Source organism: Colias philodice, chromosome 19, assembly GCF_061535455.1.
Source record: "Colias philodice isolate Cphi_HAF_F1 chromosome 19, ilColPhil1 Martin Lab GWU primary, whole genome shotgun sequence".
In the NCBI taxonomy this organism is placed as follows: domain Eukaryota; kingdom Metazoa; phylum Arthropoda; class Insecta; order Lepidoptera; family Pieridae; genus Colias; species Colias philodice.
This window is the reverse complement of record NC_143104.1, coordinates 4,215,455-4,235,916: the sequence shown is the minus strand read 5'-3', so window position 1 is coordinate 4,235,916 and position 20,462 is coordinate 4,215,455. Positions and strand designations below refer to the sequence as shown.

General features: G+C 33.7%; 1 protein-coding gene across 1 annotated transcript in view; it reads left to right on the top strand.

The window, feature by feature from the left end:
• The window catches only part of unc-13 (protein unc13 homolog), a 44,202-nt gene extending 24,648 nt beyond the window's left edge, over positions 1-19,554 (top strand). The window contains exons 11-28 of the mRNA XM_089707574.1: positions 4,893-5,071; positions 5,386-5,536; positions 7,309-7,467; positions 7,835-7,960; positions 8,213-8,380; positions 8,719-8,832; positions 9,399-9,566; positions 10,010-10,231; positions 10,746-10,912; positions 11,496-11,637; positions 12,076-12,207; positions 12,588-12,731; positions 13,474-13,693; positions 14,239-14,337; positions 14,702-14,864; positions 15,312-15,438; positions 16,411-16,479; positions 16,816-19,554. Of these exons, the coding sequence (XP_089563700.1) occupies positions 4,893-5,071; positions 5,386-5,536; positions 7,309-7,467; positions 7,835-7,960; positions 8,213-8,380; positions 8,719-8,832; positions 9,399-9,566; positions 10,010-10,231; positions 10,746-10,912; positions 11,496-11,637; positions 12,076-12,207; positions 12,588-12,731; positions 13,474-13,693; positions 14,239-14,337; positions 14,702-14,864; positions 15,312-15,438; positions 16,411-16,479; positions 16,816-16,989 (2,724 nt within the window). The 3' untranslated portion in view covers positions 16,990-19,554. The remainder of the gene's footprint in view (positions 1-4,892; positions 5,072-5,385; positions 5,537-7,308; positions 7,468-7,834; positions 7,961-8,212; positions 8,381-8,718; positions 8,833-9,398; positions 9,567-10,009; positions 10,232-10,745; positions 10,913-11,495; positions 11,638-12,075; positions 12,208-12,587; positions 12,732-13,473; positions 13,694-14,238; positions 14,338-14,701; positions 14,865-15,311; positions 15,439-16,410; positions 16,480-16,815) is intronic.
• The last annotated feature ends 908 nt before the right edge of the window (positions 19,555-20,462 follow it).

The following is a 20,462-nucleotide window of genomic DNA, read 5'->3' as shown; positions in this document are numbered from 1 at the left end:
TGTACCCTTACAAAAATTACTTAAAAAAACAAATGCGTAGAGGGAATAAAAGCCTTCCGAGAATATACGAACTTTTGGGTTGGCTCGTTAATTCTTTGACCATACGTTAAGTTAGGGGACATTCAAATTGGTCGCATATCCTCATTCTAAGGTAGGGGTGACACGTTTAAAGCAATTTATCTTAGCTTGATTTATAAAGGTCGCTTTAATTAAATTAAGGTCAAAATAAAGGCACTTGCGTTTCAGAATGATAAATAAGGACCTAAAGTGTTAATAGTACCACATGTTTATCAAAATCTTCTTTAACCCATTGACCACCGTAAGCCCCGATCGGGGCGCGACACAATAGATTTTCTATTGTGTCTGTGATTCCGAGGACTGATGGATTAAATGGCGCATGCTCTAAAATATATTAATAACTACTGGTTCCTATGATAAAAAGAATACGTGTAGTAATGTAAGTACGTAAAAATATTTTTGTGTTTTACTTAAAATTAACTCTAAAGTGTTTTTCTCTAAATTTTCCTTACAATTTCACATAAACGACTCGACAATGTACCACGCTTTTCTTTAAGTACATAATAAATAATACAGAAATTGTACGCTATTATTTGGAGACCTATAACAAATTCAAAGTCCAATTTCTAAGTAAATTGGTAAGGCAACACCTAATCGAATTATTGAAATGAATAAATCTGAGAAAAGAAGCTTAGGCTGTTTTTCAATTATTATGAAAATAAATTACAAATTGGCTGACCAAATAAACCTTCGCAATCCTAATAATATTATAAATGCGAAAGTTTGTGAGGATGTGTGTGTGTTTGTTACTCTTTCACGCAAATACTACTGAACCGATTACAATTAAATTTAGCACTCATAAAGAGAGTAACTTGTATTAACACATAGGATAGGTTTTATCCCGGAAATCCCACGGGAACGGGAACTATGCGGGTTTTCCTTTGCAAACGCGGGCGAAGCCGCGGGCGGAAATCTAGTCAAATATAAACAGGCCTAACGAAAGAAACAATTAGGTATATATATTAAAAAAATATTATTTCAAAAAAATAAACAACAAATTTGGCTAATTAGCCGAGCTCGAGAAAATAACAATGAACAAAATTACTTTTTCTTTATCTTTATTTAACAAGTAACAAGTAATAAGCTCTTATTATTTTGTTTATATATTTTTCCCATGCCGTATTAAGGAAAATTATTAATATTTATTTTAATAAATAGAATTTACTGTATAAATGTGGTAAGATTTATAAGTCTTGCGTAATTATTTCTGGGAAAAGACGTTCTTGAATATTATCAAATGCATAAACTACATAGATTTGATAAATTAAATAAGACTCGGGATGTTCTTCTCAGTTTGGATAATTGGTAGTTTTTAATTCTAGTTCCGGTTAGGTCGTACTAAAACACTTATTGCAAAACGACACTCAAAATGTGAAAATCCAAATAAAATAAAACTTTCACTTTTGAACTTTAAAATCGTCACGTACTTTTATTCCCACAGAATGCACCAATCAGGTCATCAAAAATTTTAATCAGAACACAGGCGCAATTTCCAAGTTCCCTTTTCCACAAGATAATGGTAGTTTCATTATAATCCAGAACAAAAGAGCCTTACGCAGCGTATTTTCATTTTTAGCATACATGCCATTGTTTGGAAAAAAAGTTATATTATATTGAAAAATGGTGATCATTTATGACTTGAAAAGATGAATTGTTGCAATAAACGATTGAACGTTTTTCATTTATGTGGAAAATAAAAGGGGCTCGTCATCCTTTGTAATTCTCGTGACACCAATTAAACAAACATGTATTAATTACGCGTTGATTATTTATTGAATGTACGTTGCATATTTAAACAATATTTCTGGTAATTATTTTTGTATTATTGATTGGGCAGTTTCGTAAATCGTTATTAACAAGATCTTTTTACGTTAATATAGGTATTGAAAATAAATTTACATCGTTCAGCGTCTTTTGCTTATGGCAACTTTTTTGGCGGTGTCGCTACGGAATATTGTAAAGCTGAAAAGTCCACTTCTTGATTTGGTAGGTTGGTTTAACACGCTAATCTCAGGAACAACGGGTTCGTTTTGAAAAATTGTTTCAGTTTTAAGCAGTCTATTTATCGAGTAAGGTTATAATATTATCATCACGCGAATTTGTATTCAATGCTCTGATTAGTATAATTACAAAACCGGTGAAATAAGGACAATTTTACGACTACGATGCAACCGTTCCTTGTATAACACTTTAATGAGTAATTCTTAACTTTATATAGCTTTCGGTGACCCGTTTTCCTTTGAATTTTTTATTACTTTTGCTCAATTTGTTCATAATTATTAGTCCTATATTCAAATTTTAGTAATTATCCTTAAAAAGCAGTCTACTTCCTTCTTGGTTTATAGGGTAAATTTAAATCAAAAAACAATTGACTTGTCCGTATTTACATTGCACTGGTGATTTTTTTAATAACAGTCTCTTTAGTATTCACGTTTTTTTATTTGTGTGTATTTAAAATTTTTGATCCTGAATACAGTGACTAAAAAAATAATATTCACAGCAGGTGTTGCTAAAACGAGGTGACTCGGATAAGCTCTGAGTATTTCAATATTATAAAAAATGTAGTTTGATTTTTACACCTACTTCTTTACGCATTTGTTTTATTTGATTGGCCTCAAACATAACATTGCTAACACAAAATGCGAGTAAACGATGCGTAATTTTATAAATTGGATTTAGTTGACAACACTTAAAGATTACTGTTAGCGGCTTACACGGGCTTCTTGTCATCATTTTCTAAGAATTAAATGGAAACTAAAGGAATATATTTTGCGAGTGAACGCCATTTTCATTAATATCGTTATACAAAATTAGGTCAGCCTAAGTAAAGCTGGCGAAATACGGGAATTAAATTAAAAGCTGGTGGATTGGTGAAAGGCTTTTTATTGATGAAATTAGTTTAGCCATTCGATCCCGTAACCTTTGTAAAAAGTACAAGGCTAGAACTATAATAGCAATTAAAAATGTGGGTATTAAATATGTGTTATTCACTGTTAAAATTAAACTAAATAATTATGATGTGATCAACTGTAAAATAATTTCGTCCCTACTCAATTACAATGATAATAAAAATCTATAACGAGTTTGAAATGTGTAATGATAATATCAAAACGAAATGTTTTTCGGTCTTATAATCGTTTGTAACAGAAACTGAGTTTTTACTGAAACATTCAAACATATGATCATATACGTAAGTATTTTATTCTTGTCGCAGATTAAAGCGTAATGACAACAAGCCCAAACGAAAAAGGACAGGTAGCATCGAATTCAAACCCTTCAGTAAACACTCCACTAAGTGAAAATCAATTTATGCCCGGTCCACTCTGATTTCCCATATGAATTCTATTGTTAGGGGTACCAAATTGAAAACGCCTGAATGTTATGACAAGAACACTTTTTTTACGCAGATTTTTACTCTACAACTTTTTTCATTATAATTTTCTCTTGTTCTAAACTAGTTGTGGAAGATTCTACGGTAATTAGTTTTTTTCAATGAAGAACAATTTTATGGTGAAATTATTATTACTATTAGAAATTTGTCCGAATTCATATGCGGACATAATAATACCTATAACCTTTACGACTTTTTCTGTATGTTTTCCTTTTATGTGCATAAGATAATGGGCGTTTACAATTAAGAATAAATTTTCTTGTTTCTTTCTTGGCGCGAACTTTTCTTTACGTAGAACACAACTACGATACGTAGAACGAACTTTACGTAGAACTAACTACTGTTTACTGCTTTGAGAAGCAGGGCTTCATCTCCAAGGTATAAATTGCTTTAAAAATAAGTGAATGCACTGATGAGACAAAAAAATTGACGCACAATTTATTTTTTTCATTCACGGTCCTTCGCAGAATGACGTCATGCGTCAATGGTTTTCACACTTTCATATTTCGAACGAGGGTACACAAATAGAAAAACATGAGAAAAACTGATGGTTTCATTTTCAAATAGAATACGTACGTACTATGTATGTACGTACCTACGTATCAACTCAAACACTTAAATATAACAAAATAAAAAAAAAACAAATCTCGAACATTAAACAAAGTAATTATCGTTATGTTTTTCAAAAATACAAAACCGCAAACGGTTCAAAGAGACTGTTAATTGAAAATGTAAATGCAATTACATTTATTCTACAAGGCATGACACTTTCAGACCGTTCCAGAAACATCTTTGTTAAGATAGAATGATAAATGGGCAGTTGGTTTCAAGCTCGGACTTACGTTTGCATTGTATATCTGTTACAGCATTAGAATACTATGTCTTACGTGAAATGGTCTTGAAATTCTCTTGGAAAGTCTAAATGCAATGATAAGGTAGAAACTGAATGTATATAGTGTAAATAATAATAAAAAGGCCTTTAAAAGTACTTTAAATTTAATATAAAAAAACAGTGAAGAGATATTATGTTAATAAAGGCGACTTATATTTCTGACTGACCTCGTATTAGCAGTGGTATGGACATTTTGTAATAACGTTTGAATACCAACTTTTCTAATCTTCGACGTGTCGATTTTCTCGCGGTGTTTTCTTTACCGTTGTAGCAGCGGTGATGTTATCAGCATGAGCAGATAAATTGAAAATCAATTTATTCCTGGACTGACTTCTCGATTTGAAGTTTGAGATCCTCACCGTGGTGTCACCATTGGCACTGCTACCAAAAAACATTTTTTTAATTATTTTTCACTCGAAAAGTTTTTTTTATAAGCAAAGCAATTTCAAGTCAATTTACACCTGTCTGACAATCTAGAAACCGACCTTCACCATACACTACATGTTACTTATTTACTTATTTCTTCCACAGTACACGTGCCTCCACGAGAACCTGTTCCACTACCTTTGCGAAGAGAACGGTGGTGCGGTCACGCTACCAGCGGCTCGAGGTGATGACGCTTGGAAGATCTACTTCAACGAGAACCCTGAAGAGATTGTTGACGAATTCGCTATGAGATACGGCATTGAAGCTATTTATCAGGCTATGACGTAAGTTGAATTTGTAATGGAAATTAGCTGGTTAATGATGACACTTTTTTTAAATGGGGAAATCGATGATGATGACCCTAAATACATTCATGCGTTAATAGTATTTTTAGTGATATTGATTATTCCGCTATGTGACTTTCTAATGTATGGGAACGCTAGAGCAAAAATGTCTAAGACCCTTTAATCTACATATAAAACAAACCTCGACATATAACTGTATTGTAATATTTTGTATATACTAAATCTATTTTTCGTTTGTTCTTGTTCCTATATCTGTTGTATCATATTATATTGACACCGTTCATCTTTTCCAGGCATTTCCACTGTTTATCAACAAAGTACTTATGCGCGGGAGTTCCAGCTGTCATGTCAACTCTATTAGCCAACATCAACGCATACTATGCGCATACTACGGCTTCGTCCGCTGTGTCTGCGTCTGATCGTTTCGCCGCTTCTAACTTTGGAGTAAGTCTAAATTATAAGTGAATGAATAAGCTGGAAATAAGAGTTTGTACCCTAATGAAGAATGAATTTTATATAATTACGCACTTAAGTGTGTGAAATATTTAACTAATTTTGAAAATGTTTCAATAATTAATTTTTGTGATATTTGTAATTTCTTAGGCACTTTACTGCTTATCCAAAATTCTCTTGATCATTAATTATAATTAACAACGTAATTACAATAAATTAAACATTAAACATATTTAGTCGCTATGTATATTCAAAAGTTAATTAAACAAGACGTTGTTCAATATTAATTTCATAATGAAAGGAGGCACAAAATGTAATAAAATTCGCAATACGAATGATTAATTATATTAAATAACAGTCTACCCTTTCCCTTTCATTACCCAAGTTATTTCAAGATTTTCACAAGAACAGACCTTAGCTTTGCCAATGCTCAAGTATACATAAAATAAAATATGAGTTTCTAGCGGGCATTATAGGCCTATCGCTAAACCAACCCAAAGATAAAACGGCTAATTACCTTTTCCTTGACTCTGGGCAATAACCCATTTAATTTAAGCAATTTCACTGCGTATTTCAGACCATGATGAAATATCGGCCATGCTGATAATTAATTTCAATTGGACTCTGAATAGATTAAATATATTACCTGTGTTTTATTTCAGCTTAATATACCCTTAATATACCTAAATGGACTACAGATTAGTTTTATAAATTAAGACACACTAAAAATAGTAGCAATAAAACTGAAATTGGGCAAACTCTGTGTCGTTTTAACACAAAATACGATGTAACATTTTCTTTTCATAGTTACGACAACGTATAGAGTTTTTGTTTGAATAAAATATTGTTGATTCTATCGATTTTACGCGATGAGTGACCGATTTTAACGACACGCCACCCGAAAAGAAACAAAATGGTGGAAGTATAATTATGACGTCATCATAAATTCAACACGCCACATATTTTGACATATACGTTGTTATGAATAAGTTCTGTTATGGGTAAGGTTATGGGTATGTTATGATGCTTCATTATGTCAGGTTAATTGTATAAAATGTTATCAATTTCATTGAAAAATGTGTGCGTGTAGGTACTAGTGTACACACGTAAGAAGTGCAACTTTTTTATGACCTTATTTTTCAAAAAATAATTTACTATATGTAACTTTACAGAAATACGTCGAATCACGCGTGGTAGGGATAAGAAAAAGATGGCGCGTAACGGAAAAATGTCACGCGTAACGAAAACATGTTACACTAAATTTTTTTCCAATCCCTGATAAAAGAAGTTTCACTTCAAAAATACGAAAATAGTTAATGGTTTTAACAATATTTTAATGATAGTATCAATATGTATATAATCTCAGTATGTTAGAAATAATTATTACCACGTCGCGATTTTTCATGAAAGCTTTGAGACTTTCCACTCAAAGCGGTTTAAATATTTATGATATTGATCCGAAACTAGGCATTAGACTAGTATTCACCCTTTAGAGAATCATAAATAATATGGAAACTAGATTAATTATTGAAAAGTTGTACCAAAACATGTAATAATCAAAGCATTTCCAAAAGAATATGACAATATTATCACTCTACTACGTCAAACGCATAGTCAATAGTTGCCCTTCACGATTTCACGGAAAAACATTCCTTTGTCGAACCAAATCATTCCATTAACTGAACAAATTACTTTTTCCTTTCAGTCATTGTTATAATTATTGCGTCGATAATCCACTCACACCTTTCTTAATTCGATAACAGAAAGAAAAGTTCGTGAAACTACTCGACCAACTTCATAACTCACTTCGGATAGACCTTTCAATGTACAGAAATAATTTCCCGGCTTCGAGTGCGGAGAAACTTATGGATCTCAAGTCCACAGTCGACCTTCTTACGAGTATCACTTTCTTTAGGATGAAGGTAAGTTTCTTATGAGTTTACGGCTTATATTAGTCAAGTTTGGAGCGAGAGATACATAATGCAAAGAGATGGAGAAAAAACTAAATATAATAATGAAATTAAACGTATTCTTACTAGACAAATCAACTCAAAGTTTATATTAATAAACAACTATACTTTTCGCCCAAATTTCCCATTCCATATTTAGATATTTACCAAATAAATCGTTTGTATTTATATGGCTTTAATTATTTTGCGATAAGTGCTAGACTTGACTCTAGACTATAATTTAATTTTACGTGTAGTTGTTACCAAATTAAAAAAATAAAAATTATCTCATTTTTATTTATTTGACGCTTAATGATTTTAAAATAATATAAATTGTTAGGTACAAGAACTTAGCAGTCCGCCTCGAGCTAGCACCGTAGTCAAAGACTGTGTAAAGGCGTGTCTAAGATCAACGTATCAATTTCTATTCGAAAACTGCTACGAACTTTACAATAGAGAATTCCAGGTAAGTGTTTAAATGTATTTGTCTTTTTTTTCTTTTATTCAACCTTCTTGAACTGGCAATATATTGTCTATGCTCATTTGTCATAACATAGAAAAAAGCTAAGCATTCGAAATTTGAATTACATAACATTTGACGTTTGTTCTGGCGGTAAATGAAATAAAATTTATTTCCAAGTAAATTAGTGTTAACCACTGTATCAATTAATTAAGTTAATGTTTTATGAAACATAAAGAAAAATCCATATATTTTCAGGTAGACCCGAACGAAGCTAAAAGGGATCCATCGGACCACGGACCTCAATTGGATTCAGTTGATTTTTGGCACAAGCTCATTGCTCTTATAGTATCTGTGATAGAAGAGGATAGAAATAGTTATGCGCCTGTTTTGAATCAGTTCCCACAAGAATTGAATATTGGTCAGGTAATAAGATATTTTTTAATATTTTTTGCTGAATATTTAACTATGAGAAGATGTAATTAATAAATGTGTCGATAAGATGACGTGGCCTTGATTAGGCGTTGGTGATTTTTTTACTCTGGAGAATTAACACTAACGCCTATGCATAGTCTACACAATATTGTTTTTTTAGCATAAAAACCTGAAATTCATATATTTTGTTTAACGTCCTTTGCGACACCTTTATAATTAAAATTCTTTATCATAGTCATTTCTTAGTATAAAAGTGAAAAACATACGAAAGATGCAAATAATAAACATAGAATACAGTTAATATGAAATACCTTTCTTTGTATTTTCAGTTATCAGCAGCGACAATGTGGTCGCTTTTTGCAGTGGACATGAAGTACGCTTTAGAAGAACACGAACAGCATAGACTTTGCAAGTCGTCCGCATACATGAATTTACATTTCAAGGTATGTTTCTATATTGTTACTGAACAAATTACGTAAACTAGTAACTAAGTATAGGGATATTCGGATTTAACAATTGTGAAGGTAGATGACAATACACTGTTATTATAGAAAATCATAGATCGACGGTAAGCTATTGTATCAATAATTATAAAATCTAATTCGGTAGCCCAAACTCTTTGTAATTAAATAATAGTTATTCATAGAGTCGACCGCCTCCTTGGTACAGTGGTTGACGCGTGAGCGTAGCACAGAGGGGTCCTGGGTTCGATTCCCGGTGGAGACGAAGAAAAAAGAAATGTCTCGGTCTGGTAGGACACAGAAGGCTGATCACCTACTTGTCCCTAAAGAAAATCGATCAGTGAAACAGATGTATAATGCATCTGCCCCTTACCCCACTAGGGGACATGGGACTTTACTCTCTCTCTCATAGAGCGGATTTTTTTTAAATATCGTTCTAATATCAAGCAGTTACCGAACGGAATATGCATGAAAATATTTTTACATTACTAGACATTACTAGAAAATAACGAATAAAATAAAATAAATACATATTTTCCTTCAAACAGGTGAAATGGCTGCACACAAACTACGTGAAAGACGTGCCTCCATACTGCGGCGCGGTACCTGAGTACCCAGCGTGGTTCGAACCCTTCGTGATGCAGTGGCTCAACGAGAATGATGATGTTTCGTTGGAATATCTAAACGGAGCTTTTAATAGAGATAAACGTGATGGGGTTAGTATGAATTGTTGTGTAATTTTTGATGATTTATCTGGATCATATGGTTACCATTTACGGGTAAATCTGTTTGGAGTAGGTATTGATTGTTTCAAGATTTTTTTCAATTTTATTTATTTTGTGTTAGTAATAGTTAAACATCATTACTAAGTATAATATTTCTAATGATTTGGAGAACTCACAAGAAACAAGTATGTAGTTGATCTAAATTATAAAAATAATGTATTAACTATTAATAAACACTAATATAAGTAGTATTTTATTATCTGACTCGACGTATTACGTTGTTCACCTGCTAACAGGTTACATAACCTTTTATCTTTCGTTATCGTCATTTCTGAAATTAAAGTCATTTCCACGTAACAACTGACCAAAGAAAACAAAGCTTCTTTATATAATGATTTTTATTATGTTTTATAATAAAATAATCCCTTCAACAGTTCCAAAAATCAAGCGAACACGCGCTATTCAGCAACTCAGTAGTGGACGTATTCACCCAACTAACCCAATGTTTCGACGTGGTCTCCAAACTGGAGTGTCCAGATCCTGAGATATGGAAGCGATATATGAAGAGATTTGCTAAGACCATCGTGAAAGTGCTTGTCGCGTACGCTGATATCGTGAAGAAGGAGTTCCCGGAGCATCTGAAGGAAGAAAGAGTGGTGAGTGGATTTAAAATAAAATAGTGGGAATAGGTATTGATTATATGAAACCAAGTCAAGAATAGTAAATGCGTGTACTTAATTAAAAAAAAATGTTTGAACTACTAGAATATTAATAATTGGCGAAACTTTTGAAACTTATAAAAATAAATACTGTATAGGTAGTACTTGAATCCCAAACGTATTTATTCAAGTAGACTTCGTTTAGGAGTGCTTTTGAATCGTTAAAATAGTGAAAAATAATAATTTACACATACACGATCAAAAATCAGTATATTATGTATATTGTTTGAAAAATTATAATAATTTTAATAGTATAGTAAAACTTTTTAAGACGGAAGAGACTTTCGTTGATTCGACTATCTCCACAAATTTTGGGCGATCCACCTCATGAAATATTATCAAATAAAACATCCTAGGCGTCGCTTACATTAAAACTTATTTAATATCTGTTTATGAAATGTGAATGTAAATAAATAAATAAATTAAAACCAAACCACATCCAATATCACAGGCGTGCATCTTAATGAATAACATACAACAACTCCGCGTACAATTAGAGAAGATGTTCGAAGCGATGGGCGGCAACAAGCTGGAGCGGGACGCGGCAGACATTCTGAACGATCTGCAGCAGAGCCTCAACAGCACGCTGGATGAACTGGCCTCTATGTTCGCTAACAGGTAGGGTATTTATTTATGATGAATTATAAACGTTACCAGAAAACACTTTTTGTTGAAACCCCTAATATCTGTCCCAGAAATGAAAAAAAGATCTCACATTTCAAATATAAAAAATAACTCAAAAAGTTTCAGATAATAGTGGTATCAAACATTGTGCCATGTCATATGTATATTTATTAAAGTGAAACTTTTATTACATCGTCTCAAACTTTTTGATCTGTGTAGCGCATGTCGCGTGTATCGCGGCTGCCGAGTAGGTATAGCCGTCACGCGACATGCGCTACACAAAGCAGTGTTCGGAACCGTTCGAACAGTTTCACTTTTACCGTGATTTCATAAAACCACACAACATTTTTTTATTTTATATATTATTTTTATTATATATATAAGTAATTATATATATTATTTTTATTTATAATGATTCCTCCTTCGTCTGAAAAAGCGAAGTAATACAAATAAGCAATCATTCCTCGTTAATCTGAAAACTGACATTTCAGTTGGTTCATTACCAATAATTGAAATTTCCAATAAAAATTATTTATATTTTTTCTTTGTATAATTCAAACCTTTAAATAATCCACAGCCTAGAAACCCGCATCACGGCGAGTGTCAAAGAGCTGGGTGAGCTACTGCAGAAGGTTGGCGGTGGAGCGGCGCCGGGACAACCACAACCACCCGCACATCATGAAGCGGATGAAGTTCTGCGACCGCTTATGGATATATTGGTAAGACTTTTTTGTTGTTCTTGTTTTCTTTTTGCAGAGAGTACATCAAAATGGAACTCGACTGCTGATGGATTTGGTCATATTGGTGTGGTAAGGTCTTTGTTTTCATTTTAATAACTCAGGCCCCGGAATCACAGACACAATAGAAAATCTATTGTGTCGTGGACCGATCGGGCCGTTCGGGGCTCAATGGGTTAAATGGTAGGTTATATGGGAAGAGATGTCAGGTGGAAAGTGATTAGAATTACTCAAATGCAAGTATCATATTGGAGCTGCAGAACTTTGCTGAGAGGCAGCTTTTTATTTTAAAGGCTCTACCAATCAACTATAGGAGTTATCGAAACTAGCAAGGGGTCATATTTATGTTTTGAATTTTTATTTCTGAATCGCATATTCAAGCCAAGGCAACTGCTTAAACAATATTTTTAAAATTTTCAGGACGGTTCGTTGACAATGTATGCCGAATCCTGTGAAAAGACAGTACTAAAGCGGTTGCTGAAGGAATTATGGAAGATAGTTATGAAGATTCTAGAGAAAACGGTCGTTCTTCCACCAATGACAGATAAGACGGTAATATAACTATCAATTATTATCATACCTAATAAAATCTTTCCATTTTTGTATTATGAACGTAAAGACACCCAAAATTATTTTCGAAATTCCAAGATTAAAAAAATAAACTATTATTTTTTCATTGATTATAATATTTAAACGAATGAAAAAGAAATAAGGCAACTTAATTCTTTATTTCCAAATTACATATTTAAATTCTCCTATGTGCTCTTATTTATGAAATCACCACAATCCAACACCATTTTACGTCTCTACAAAAAATAACACACCGAACACGATATCACAGAGTGATTCACAAATCACGTCAACATAACATACATTGATATGAAATAAAACAAATAAATCAGCTCACAAACAACATTGCATCAATCCAACAGATGATGTTGAAGAATCTGACGAACAACGCCAAGAACTTGGCAGCGAACGCTAAGATCGAAGATATGACGCAACTGTTCAAGAGTACAGTTGGCAAACAGGACGTCAAGCACGCTCTGTCCGGGGTTATGGATATATCTAAAGAGGTATGTTTGTTTGTTAATTACAACCGTAAATTTTTAAATTCACACCATAATATACAGACGTTTAAAGTGTGAATTTAAAGATTTACGATATAGAGATTTACGATAAAGAGGTCAAGGCGTAGCCCCGGAATGGCAAAGAAACGGGTTCGAATCCCGCCTCGTGATGGAATTTTTTCTGTTCTTTAAAAATTTGTAAAAAGTTGGTTATTGTTTGTAATTATAAATCATTTGGATGCTATAATTTAACTAAGTATCAAATTCGAGTATATAGTGAATTTAATTGGAATGATGGTAACTGAAATTCCGTTTTGAAATAGACATTTTAATTCCTAATATGAATTTTGTTGAAATCGTAAAGTATAAGTATACTTTAAATGTTACTATTCCATTTTATTATCCGCGAAAAATAAAAAAAACTAGGAAGTATAAATTTCAAAAATTATGGATGGTAAGTAATAAAAACTTTTTTTTTCTTAATATGTAGATAGTAAACGCGTGTATTATGCGGGTTGACACAGAGCGAGGAAAATGGCAACACACGCCCTTAATGCTCCGCTAATTCACTTCCACACAGACAAAGCTGCTTTACGCAGCAATAGTTTCACATTTGCTTTGTGCGGATCCCATCCATTGTCATAGAACAGTTTAGTCGTTCTAAACGCTACTAATATTGTATTTGAAAACATACATTTTAGAAGCCCTACCCTTAATATTACCACTTAACCTAACCTTATTTCCACAGCATCTCTCAGCAGAGAAGAGTCTCACGCCAAAGCAATGCGCAGTTTTAGACGCGGCATTAGACACCATCAAGCAATACTTCCACGCGGGAGGAAACGGACTCAAGAAGACGTTCCTAGAGAAGAGTCCCGAGTTACAGTCACTGCGATATGCTCTCAGCCTCTACACACAGACCACGGATACGCTTATAAGGACCTTTGTTACGAGTCAGCAGAATCAAGGTGTGTGTCTATGGAAAAAAGTTTATTTCAGTCAAAAAGAGTGGTTACGAACCACATACATTGAAATTGTTGGAATCGGTACTGAATACACTAAAACAGTACTTCGAGTCAGCAGAATCAAGGTGCATTATAATAACAACAAAATAAAATTATACTTAATAACTAAACTAAAGTCTAGTTACTTACCTTTTTTTCGATTACGATTCCTATCGAATTGTCGAAATGTGGAGGTCTTAGGTCTTAATAAATTACTTTTATTTTATTTTAAATGTACCTACTAGTGTTGTAGAGGAAGGTACAATTGCTAATTTTCTCTAATATTTTATTGACACATTATTTTCTAACTGTCTATCTACTCATAAAATAACTACTGTTGAACACACACCTTCCCCTAAAAATGCTGTCATTACCATATCTTCGTAAAGAGCATAGCTTTACCACTTTTAATTGAAAATGTTGCAATTAACTTCACATTCACATACCACTATGTACAGACAATATACACACAATTATCTTTATTACATTGACTCGAATGAAATGTTAAGATGCTGCAGTGGCGGAGGAGGGCAGTGTGGGAGAAATATCGCTTCAAGTGGATCTGTTCACGCACCCTGGTACTGGCGAACATAAGATTACTGTTAAGGGTAAGAAATTTATAATTTATTAAAAAAAGAAACATTTCTGGCATAATTGCTCTATCTGATCCCATATCTTCAGTCTCCTAATATTTACTACCTTATTTTTTACGATTCAAAATATTCAATAATATTGTTTTATTTGATCGTATGTATTTCAATTTTGCTCTTTCATTGTACAGAAAACAATTTCCACAACTTGATTTTGTGAAATAATATCTACTACTGTCGTAAACATTTTTAACTCTCTTTTCCTTCCTGCCATCAACTCTTCCAAAAATTCTTTTTGAGTATATTTTCTTTTTTTTCTAATAACTTAATTATAAAATTCTTCTTTTGTGTTTAAATTCTAATATAATATTATATTTTATAGTTGTGGCAGCAAACGATCTAAAATGGGTGATAGCGAGCGGTATGTTCCGGCCATTTATCGAAGTGAACCTCATCGGGCCACACCTCGCTGATAAGAAGAGGAAATTCGCGACCAAATCGAAAAGCAATAATTGGAGTCCAAAGTTCAATGAGACGTTTCATTTGTAAGTTTTTATATAATTATAATCGTCCTTAAATTTTTCATATTATCCAACGTAATGTAAAGTATCAAATTTCCAAAATATATAGGTATATTATGTTGAGCGCAATAGACAAACTGGAACTTTTCATTATTACATTATTCGGGAACATTCCAGAATAACTTGTACATATTCAAAATTTCATTGGAGAACGTTCTAGAACATCTCCATACAAATATTCCTCACACACAAGTAATTTTTTTTTCTCATCACAAAATGGTATACCATTGTTACACATACATTGTTAATCTATATTATATCTTTTAACTAACATTTGTGAGAGACTGGTGCTCGCGATAAGTATAAAATACTTGTGTTACGGTTTAACAAACAAGTGAGCACAATCCACAAAAGTTGTTCATTATTGGAATATTCGAGAACAATCTAGAACACTCCCATACAAATCCGCAGCATGGTGAGCGCAACGGAGCAGCTAGAGCTGTTCGAGCTGCACGTGTGTGTGCGCGACTACTGCTTCGCGCGCGAGGACCGCCTCGTCGGCGTCGCCGTCATGCGCCTCGCCGACATCGCCGAGCAGGTGCGTGTAACCCACCGCGTAGTTACCCCCAGTTATATAGGTGCAAGAAGCTTATAACTAAAACACTGGAGATTTCAGTATGAACATTAACTTGTAACAAGAAAATATGACCTTGAATGACGCCTGTATGTTCACACCTAACTTGCCAAGTGTGTGTGAAAGGGATAAAAAAACATACAGGCGTCATTCAAGGTCATATTTTCTTGTTACAAGTTAATGTTCATACTGAAATCTCCAGTGTATTAGATATAAGCTTCTTGCCCTAGTTATATAGGTGCATACAAACTTTGGAAAAGCGGACATACAGTAACTTCACTTTCTGCTATGTGCTAGCTTCACTTCCTGACACTTTATAGCATAAAGCTGTATAGTGTCAGGAATTAGGGTGCTTTTCCACCAGAGATGTGCGAAGATGCGTACGAGGGATGTGTTTGTAAAGAACCAATCATTTAGCGAAACGATACTATTGGTTCCTTACAAACACATCCGTCTGGTGGAAACGCAGCCTTAATGTGATCATATTATGATAGTTGATTTAAGTTTTGGGTAGGATTTATGTATCATTACAAATTCTTGTTATCAACAGTTTCAGAAATCATTAATTCATTAGATTTTTCAATTCATCCAATAGTTGAGTTCAATGTAGAGTTCACTTTATATTTGCTCAATACATTTCAATAATTTATTTGATATAGTTGCATTAATTGATTAAGTCCATTAAACATTTTTCAAAAGAATGTCCGCTTTTCGTTATAGCAATTTTATGAGCGAATTGTCAAAATTACTGTGTGTTATGAAACTATTTATAATATTAATTAATGATTGGCTGTAAATTAGTTATCTAACACAGGGTGTATCGAAAAATGTCTCTCGACAAAGATACTTATAAAAAACCAAGTTCAAGTTTGTATGTACCATCCATTATAATCATTTACGAACAATATAATCAACTAATTCTTTTGTTACTAGAAGACCGAAAATATTAACCGATTGGTAACACGCATTCCGGATCAGTGTCGGCCAAACAATATGACTGACTCTGTAAGTGCAACATGTCACCGAAATGTTAAACTGTATCTATGTTTTTAGTTATTTCTGTGGAGAGTACCTCTTCTGTATGAATGCGCAACCTGTCAGTAGATATGGTATTATTTAGCAGTTATCTTTGTTCTCCCGTTCAGTTTGCCTTCCTTCGATGTTCCTTCGATGACGATGCATTACTTTCATAGTGCGGCTTTTTGATACCTCTTGGTAGAATGTATTTAGCGGCTGTCTGTGTCGTTCTATATATCCTTCCTTCAATGTGCCTCCGCTGTCGGAGATTGGTGTTCCCGCTTCATTCGAGCTCCAGGGTCTAACTGTGGGTCTTGTCCCTAGGGATCCTGCGCGTGTTGGCTTCCACTCGGCACGAGAGTCAAAATGGACGAAACGGGTTGGACGATATTGAGGATTCTGTCTCAGAGGCACAGCGACGAAGTGGCCCGCGAGTTCGTCAAACTAAAGTCCGAGATGCGAGCTGAAGCGCCGGCGGGAAGTCAAGGCCCCTCGTGAACTTTGTAAGATGTGATCTAGTGTTAGTCGATCGATCGGGATCAGATCTTCCAAATTGCGACTGGAAATACCGGTTGTGATAAGTTAACGATAGTACTAAATACGTACGTTTAAACGTGGTTTAATTAATGGACGATAACGAACGCTCGAGATCCAAGCGGCATTCGGCGCGCCGGCCCTTCCCGGTCAGTGCTCATCGTTTCGTTCGACGCCGTCTCGTTCTCGAGGCGGGTTTTTGTAAATAAATTTACGGTGTTTAGTTGACGCGACTAGTAGAAATATTTTGCACAAACTCGTAAAAATTAGCGAAAAAGACTGACCGTAGGCGGCCGGGCGCTTCGTCCATCGATCTTTAGGGATCCAGCGAAAGACTCCATCGAACATTTTTCGCTATAGAGAATGACATATGTGGAACGTTTAATGCAGTTATTCGTGTAGATATTTACCCGTTTCTTCGAATAAATCATTCAAGCTAACGTAATATTGTTATCCAAATAAAATTTAAATACGAGTTTCATAGACTTTATTTGAAGATTTTGCTGGACACCTAAACGTTCGGATGGACACACTCGATTTATCTACTAATCTGTTTATGGACCAAACTGTCGTTAATACAAACGCATTACCTTATCCTTAAAACGTAATATTAAATCGAACATTATTTATCTAATTAATCATCTAATCGTTATACGTGTACAGTAAATATGATATGGCCTTATGTACATTATTTCCCTTTGTTGAGTTGAAGCTTTCGGTGAGAAAATGTAGGTATGAGTAATATAAAGTGAGGATGCGAGTTCGGAAGCGAATGTATAAATTGAATATAGACGTTCTTTTAGGTGAATGTTCTGGAATTTTTTAATAGAGGTTATTATTTGTTGAACGTCTTCATCTTTTATAACCTTCGTCCTGTTTAAATTCGCATTGTAACGTGATCAAATTGTGTGTAAATAGAAAATTAAAAAATGTTAACGCGTATTCACGTATTTGCTATTACTTTATGCTTAACCTGTTTAACGATGTTATCTAAAATATTCCCTACGTCCTTTTGTATATTATTGAAAATTGTGATATTGTTATGAGATATCTAAAGTAACTGTCGTGGTTATTTACCTATAAACCTGTTTCATAGTTCGTGAGTGTTTACTGTTATATTTCGCTTCTAATTCATTTGTCCTTCAGGGCATCGATTAGTTTACCCATAATATATTATAGTATAAAATGTTTAAAAAATATTTAATGTAATATTTACTATTAGACATTCAGTGCTCAAATTAATTTTTGTTAATAAATATTAGTACGATTATTGTGAGTTATTGAATCACTGTCCAGTTAGAATGGTTACTAAGGAACACGGTGTTTGGTCTTATCACATACATAAACGCATATATTTTCAAAATCGCAAAACTAAAATACCTCAAGTTGTATACGATTTTTATTTTGATAGTTGACGTTTTGTAATCATTCAGATTTCGAAGTTTTACAATCGCTAAGTCGAAATTTTAATCACGATTCCCAATTTCATATACTTATCAACATTAATTTAGTCGACCACGTAATACTGGGTACATTCCACACGACATGGCTAAATTTAATACGTGAACCGAACAAATTTTAGTTTAATTTCCCGGATGCATAAAAGTAAAACGTCATTAGAAGGAGAATTATTTTCGTTTGGTACACACAAGCGGTACAGTACAAACATTGCTAGTGTGTGAGTTATAACTTCAAAGCGTAGTTTGCGCAATTAGTTGTGATTGATGGTTATGAGCGTGCATAATTGGATAAAATCATTTATTATTCCCATTTAAAAACCTAGATAATCTTAAATCGTAATAACGTGCCACCATAAGACTTTTTGAACTCGACAATAAAGTTTTCATAATTAGAGGTTTTGTTCATTCTACAAATGATTAGTGTACAACATGTCATTCTATAGATGTTTTGTAATAAATTGAAAGCGGTAATGAAAATATATGTGAAAAGCACATCACTTATCCGACACGGAAATTAGATTTCAAATAATTATAGTGTTTATCATGGATTACATATCTGTAGATAGAGAATGTGGTTTGTCTAGTCCAAATCTCGATTATATTTAAAATATATTTACGTATCTTAAATTACTAATAAATCTTTTTTATTGATATTGTTTTTTATCTGTCGGCAGACGATCGTATAATTAGATTTTATACTTGAGTTACTTTGACAAATTTTTAGTAAAAATTAGGAAATAAAAACAATATTATCCATCTCATTAGTACCGTATTGATACTTTTTATTAAATTTCGACCGTTTCTATCGATTTAATTATACGATATGAACTGCTGAATCTCCAATTCGACTGAATTTGTTCTAGAGATGTAATAGAGTGAATTATAATTTCAATATTTTCTTATTTGTTTTTTCTAAGCACACTTCTATAATAGTAGATTTTACGTTCTGTTAATCTCTTAAAGATAATAATTAAAGCAAGAGAATCTTCCGTGTGCTATAAATATTGTTGTTTAGTGAAATTACATATAGTGAAGGTATTTAAATGAGTGGTTAGAATTGCTGTCAGGTAAAGTACCCGTCACGAGAAGCTATAAATTATGTAAACAAACATCTTTTACTAAGTAAACATTTTATACTGCGAGATAATAATAAATTGACCATATTCAATCGACATGAAATATAGACGGGTTATATGAAAGTAACAACCTATTTAATTTAGTCGGATCATATTTTAACGACGCAAAGCGCTATCGTTTGTGTATCTTGGTACCGGAACGCGTCCGTCGCAGGGATTGTGAACTATCGGGACGCCATTTTGAAATAAACGCATCATTCGAGTTTCGAATGCGTACGAGTTTGTTTCATTGCTTTGCATATATCGCGGATCTGGTTGTTATTGTTAATTTTGTTATTGTTTCGTTATCACTTTTTTATTGTTGTTACTTTAATTGTTGCGTTAATTTTATTTGTTATTACGTATAATGGAGCCAGTAGCCAGTACATCTAAGGAAATAAATTCGCCACGAAAAAAACGTCAAAAGGTGCGTAATACAATTTATCTAAAATATATAATAAGTAAAAAGAAAGAGTTGTTTGTTCAAACGCGCTAATCTTTGGAAACTTAAGGTTAATATTAGAAGTAGGTTTTAAATTGTGAAGTAGTGCGCGCCGTGCGGAACATTCTCCGCCCCATGCTGGCGTCTCACCTGCCTCTCCGTACGAAGCTGTGCATTTACAAGGCCTACGTTCGCACGCGACTCACCTATGCGGCCCCTGCGTGGTTCGCGCTGACCAACGAGACGGACCGCAAGTCGCTGCGAGCGCAGCAGTCGCTAGCGCTCCGTACCATCTCCGGAGCACCACGCTTCGTACGGAATCAGGTCATCTCCAGGGACCTGCGCATGGAGAGCCTGGACGACTTCGTTCGTCGCCTGAGCTCCTCTATGTTCGCGCGCGCCGATGGAGCACGATCCCAG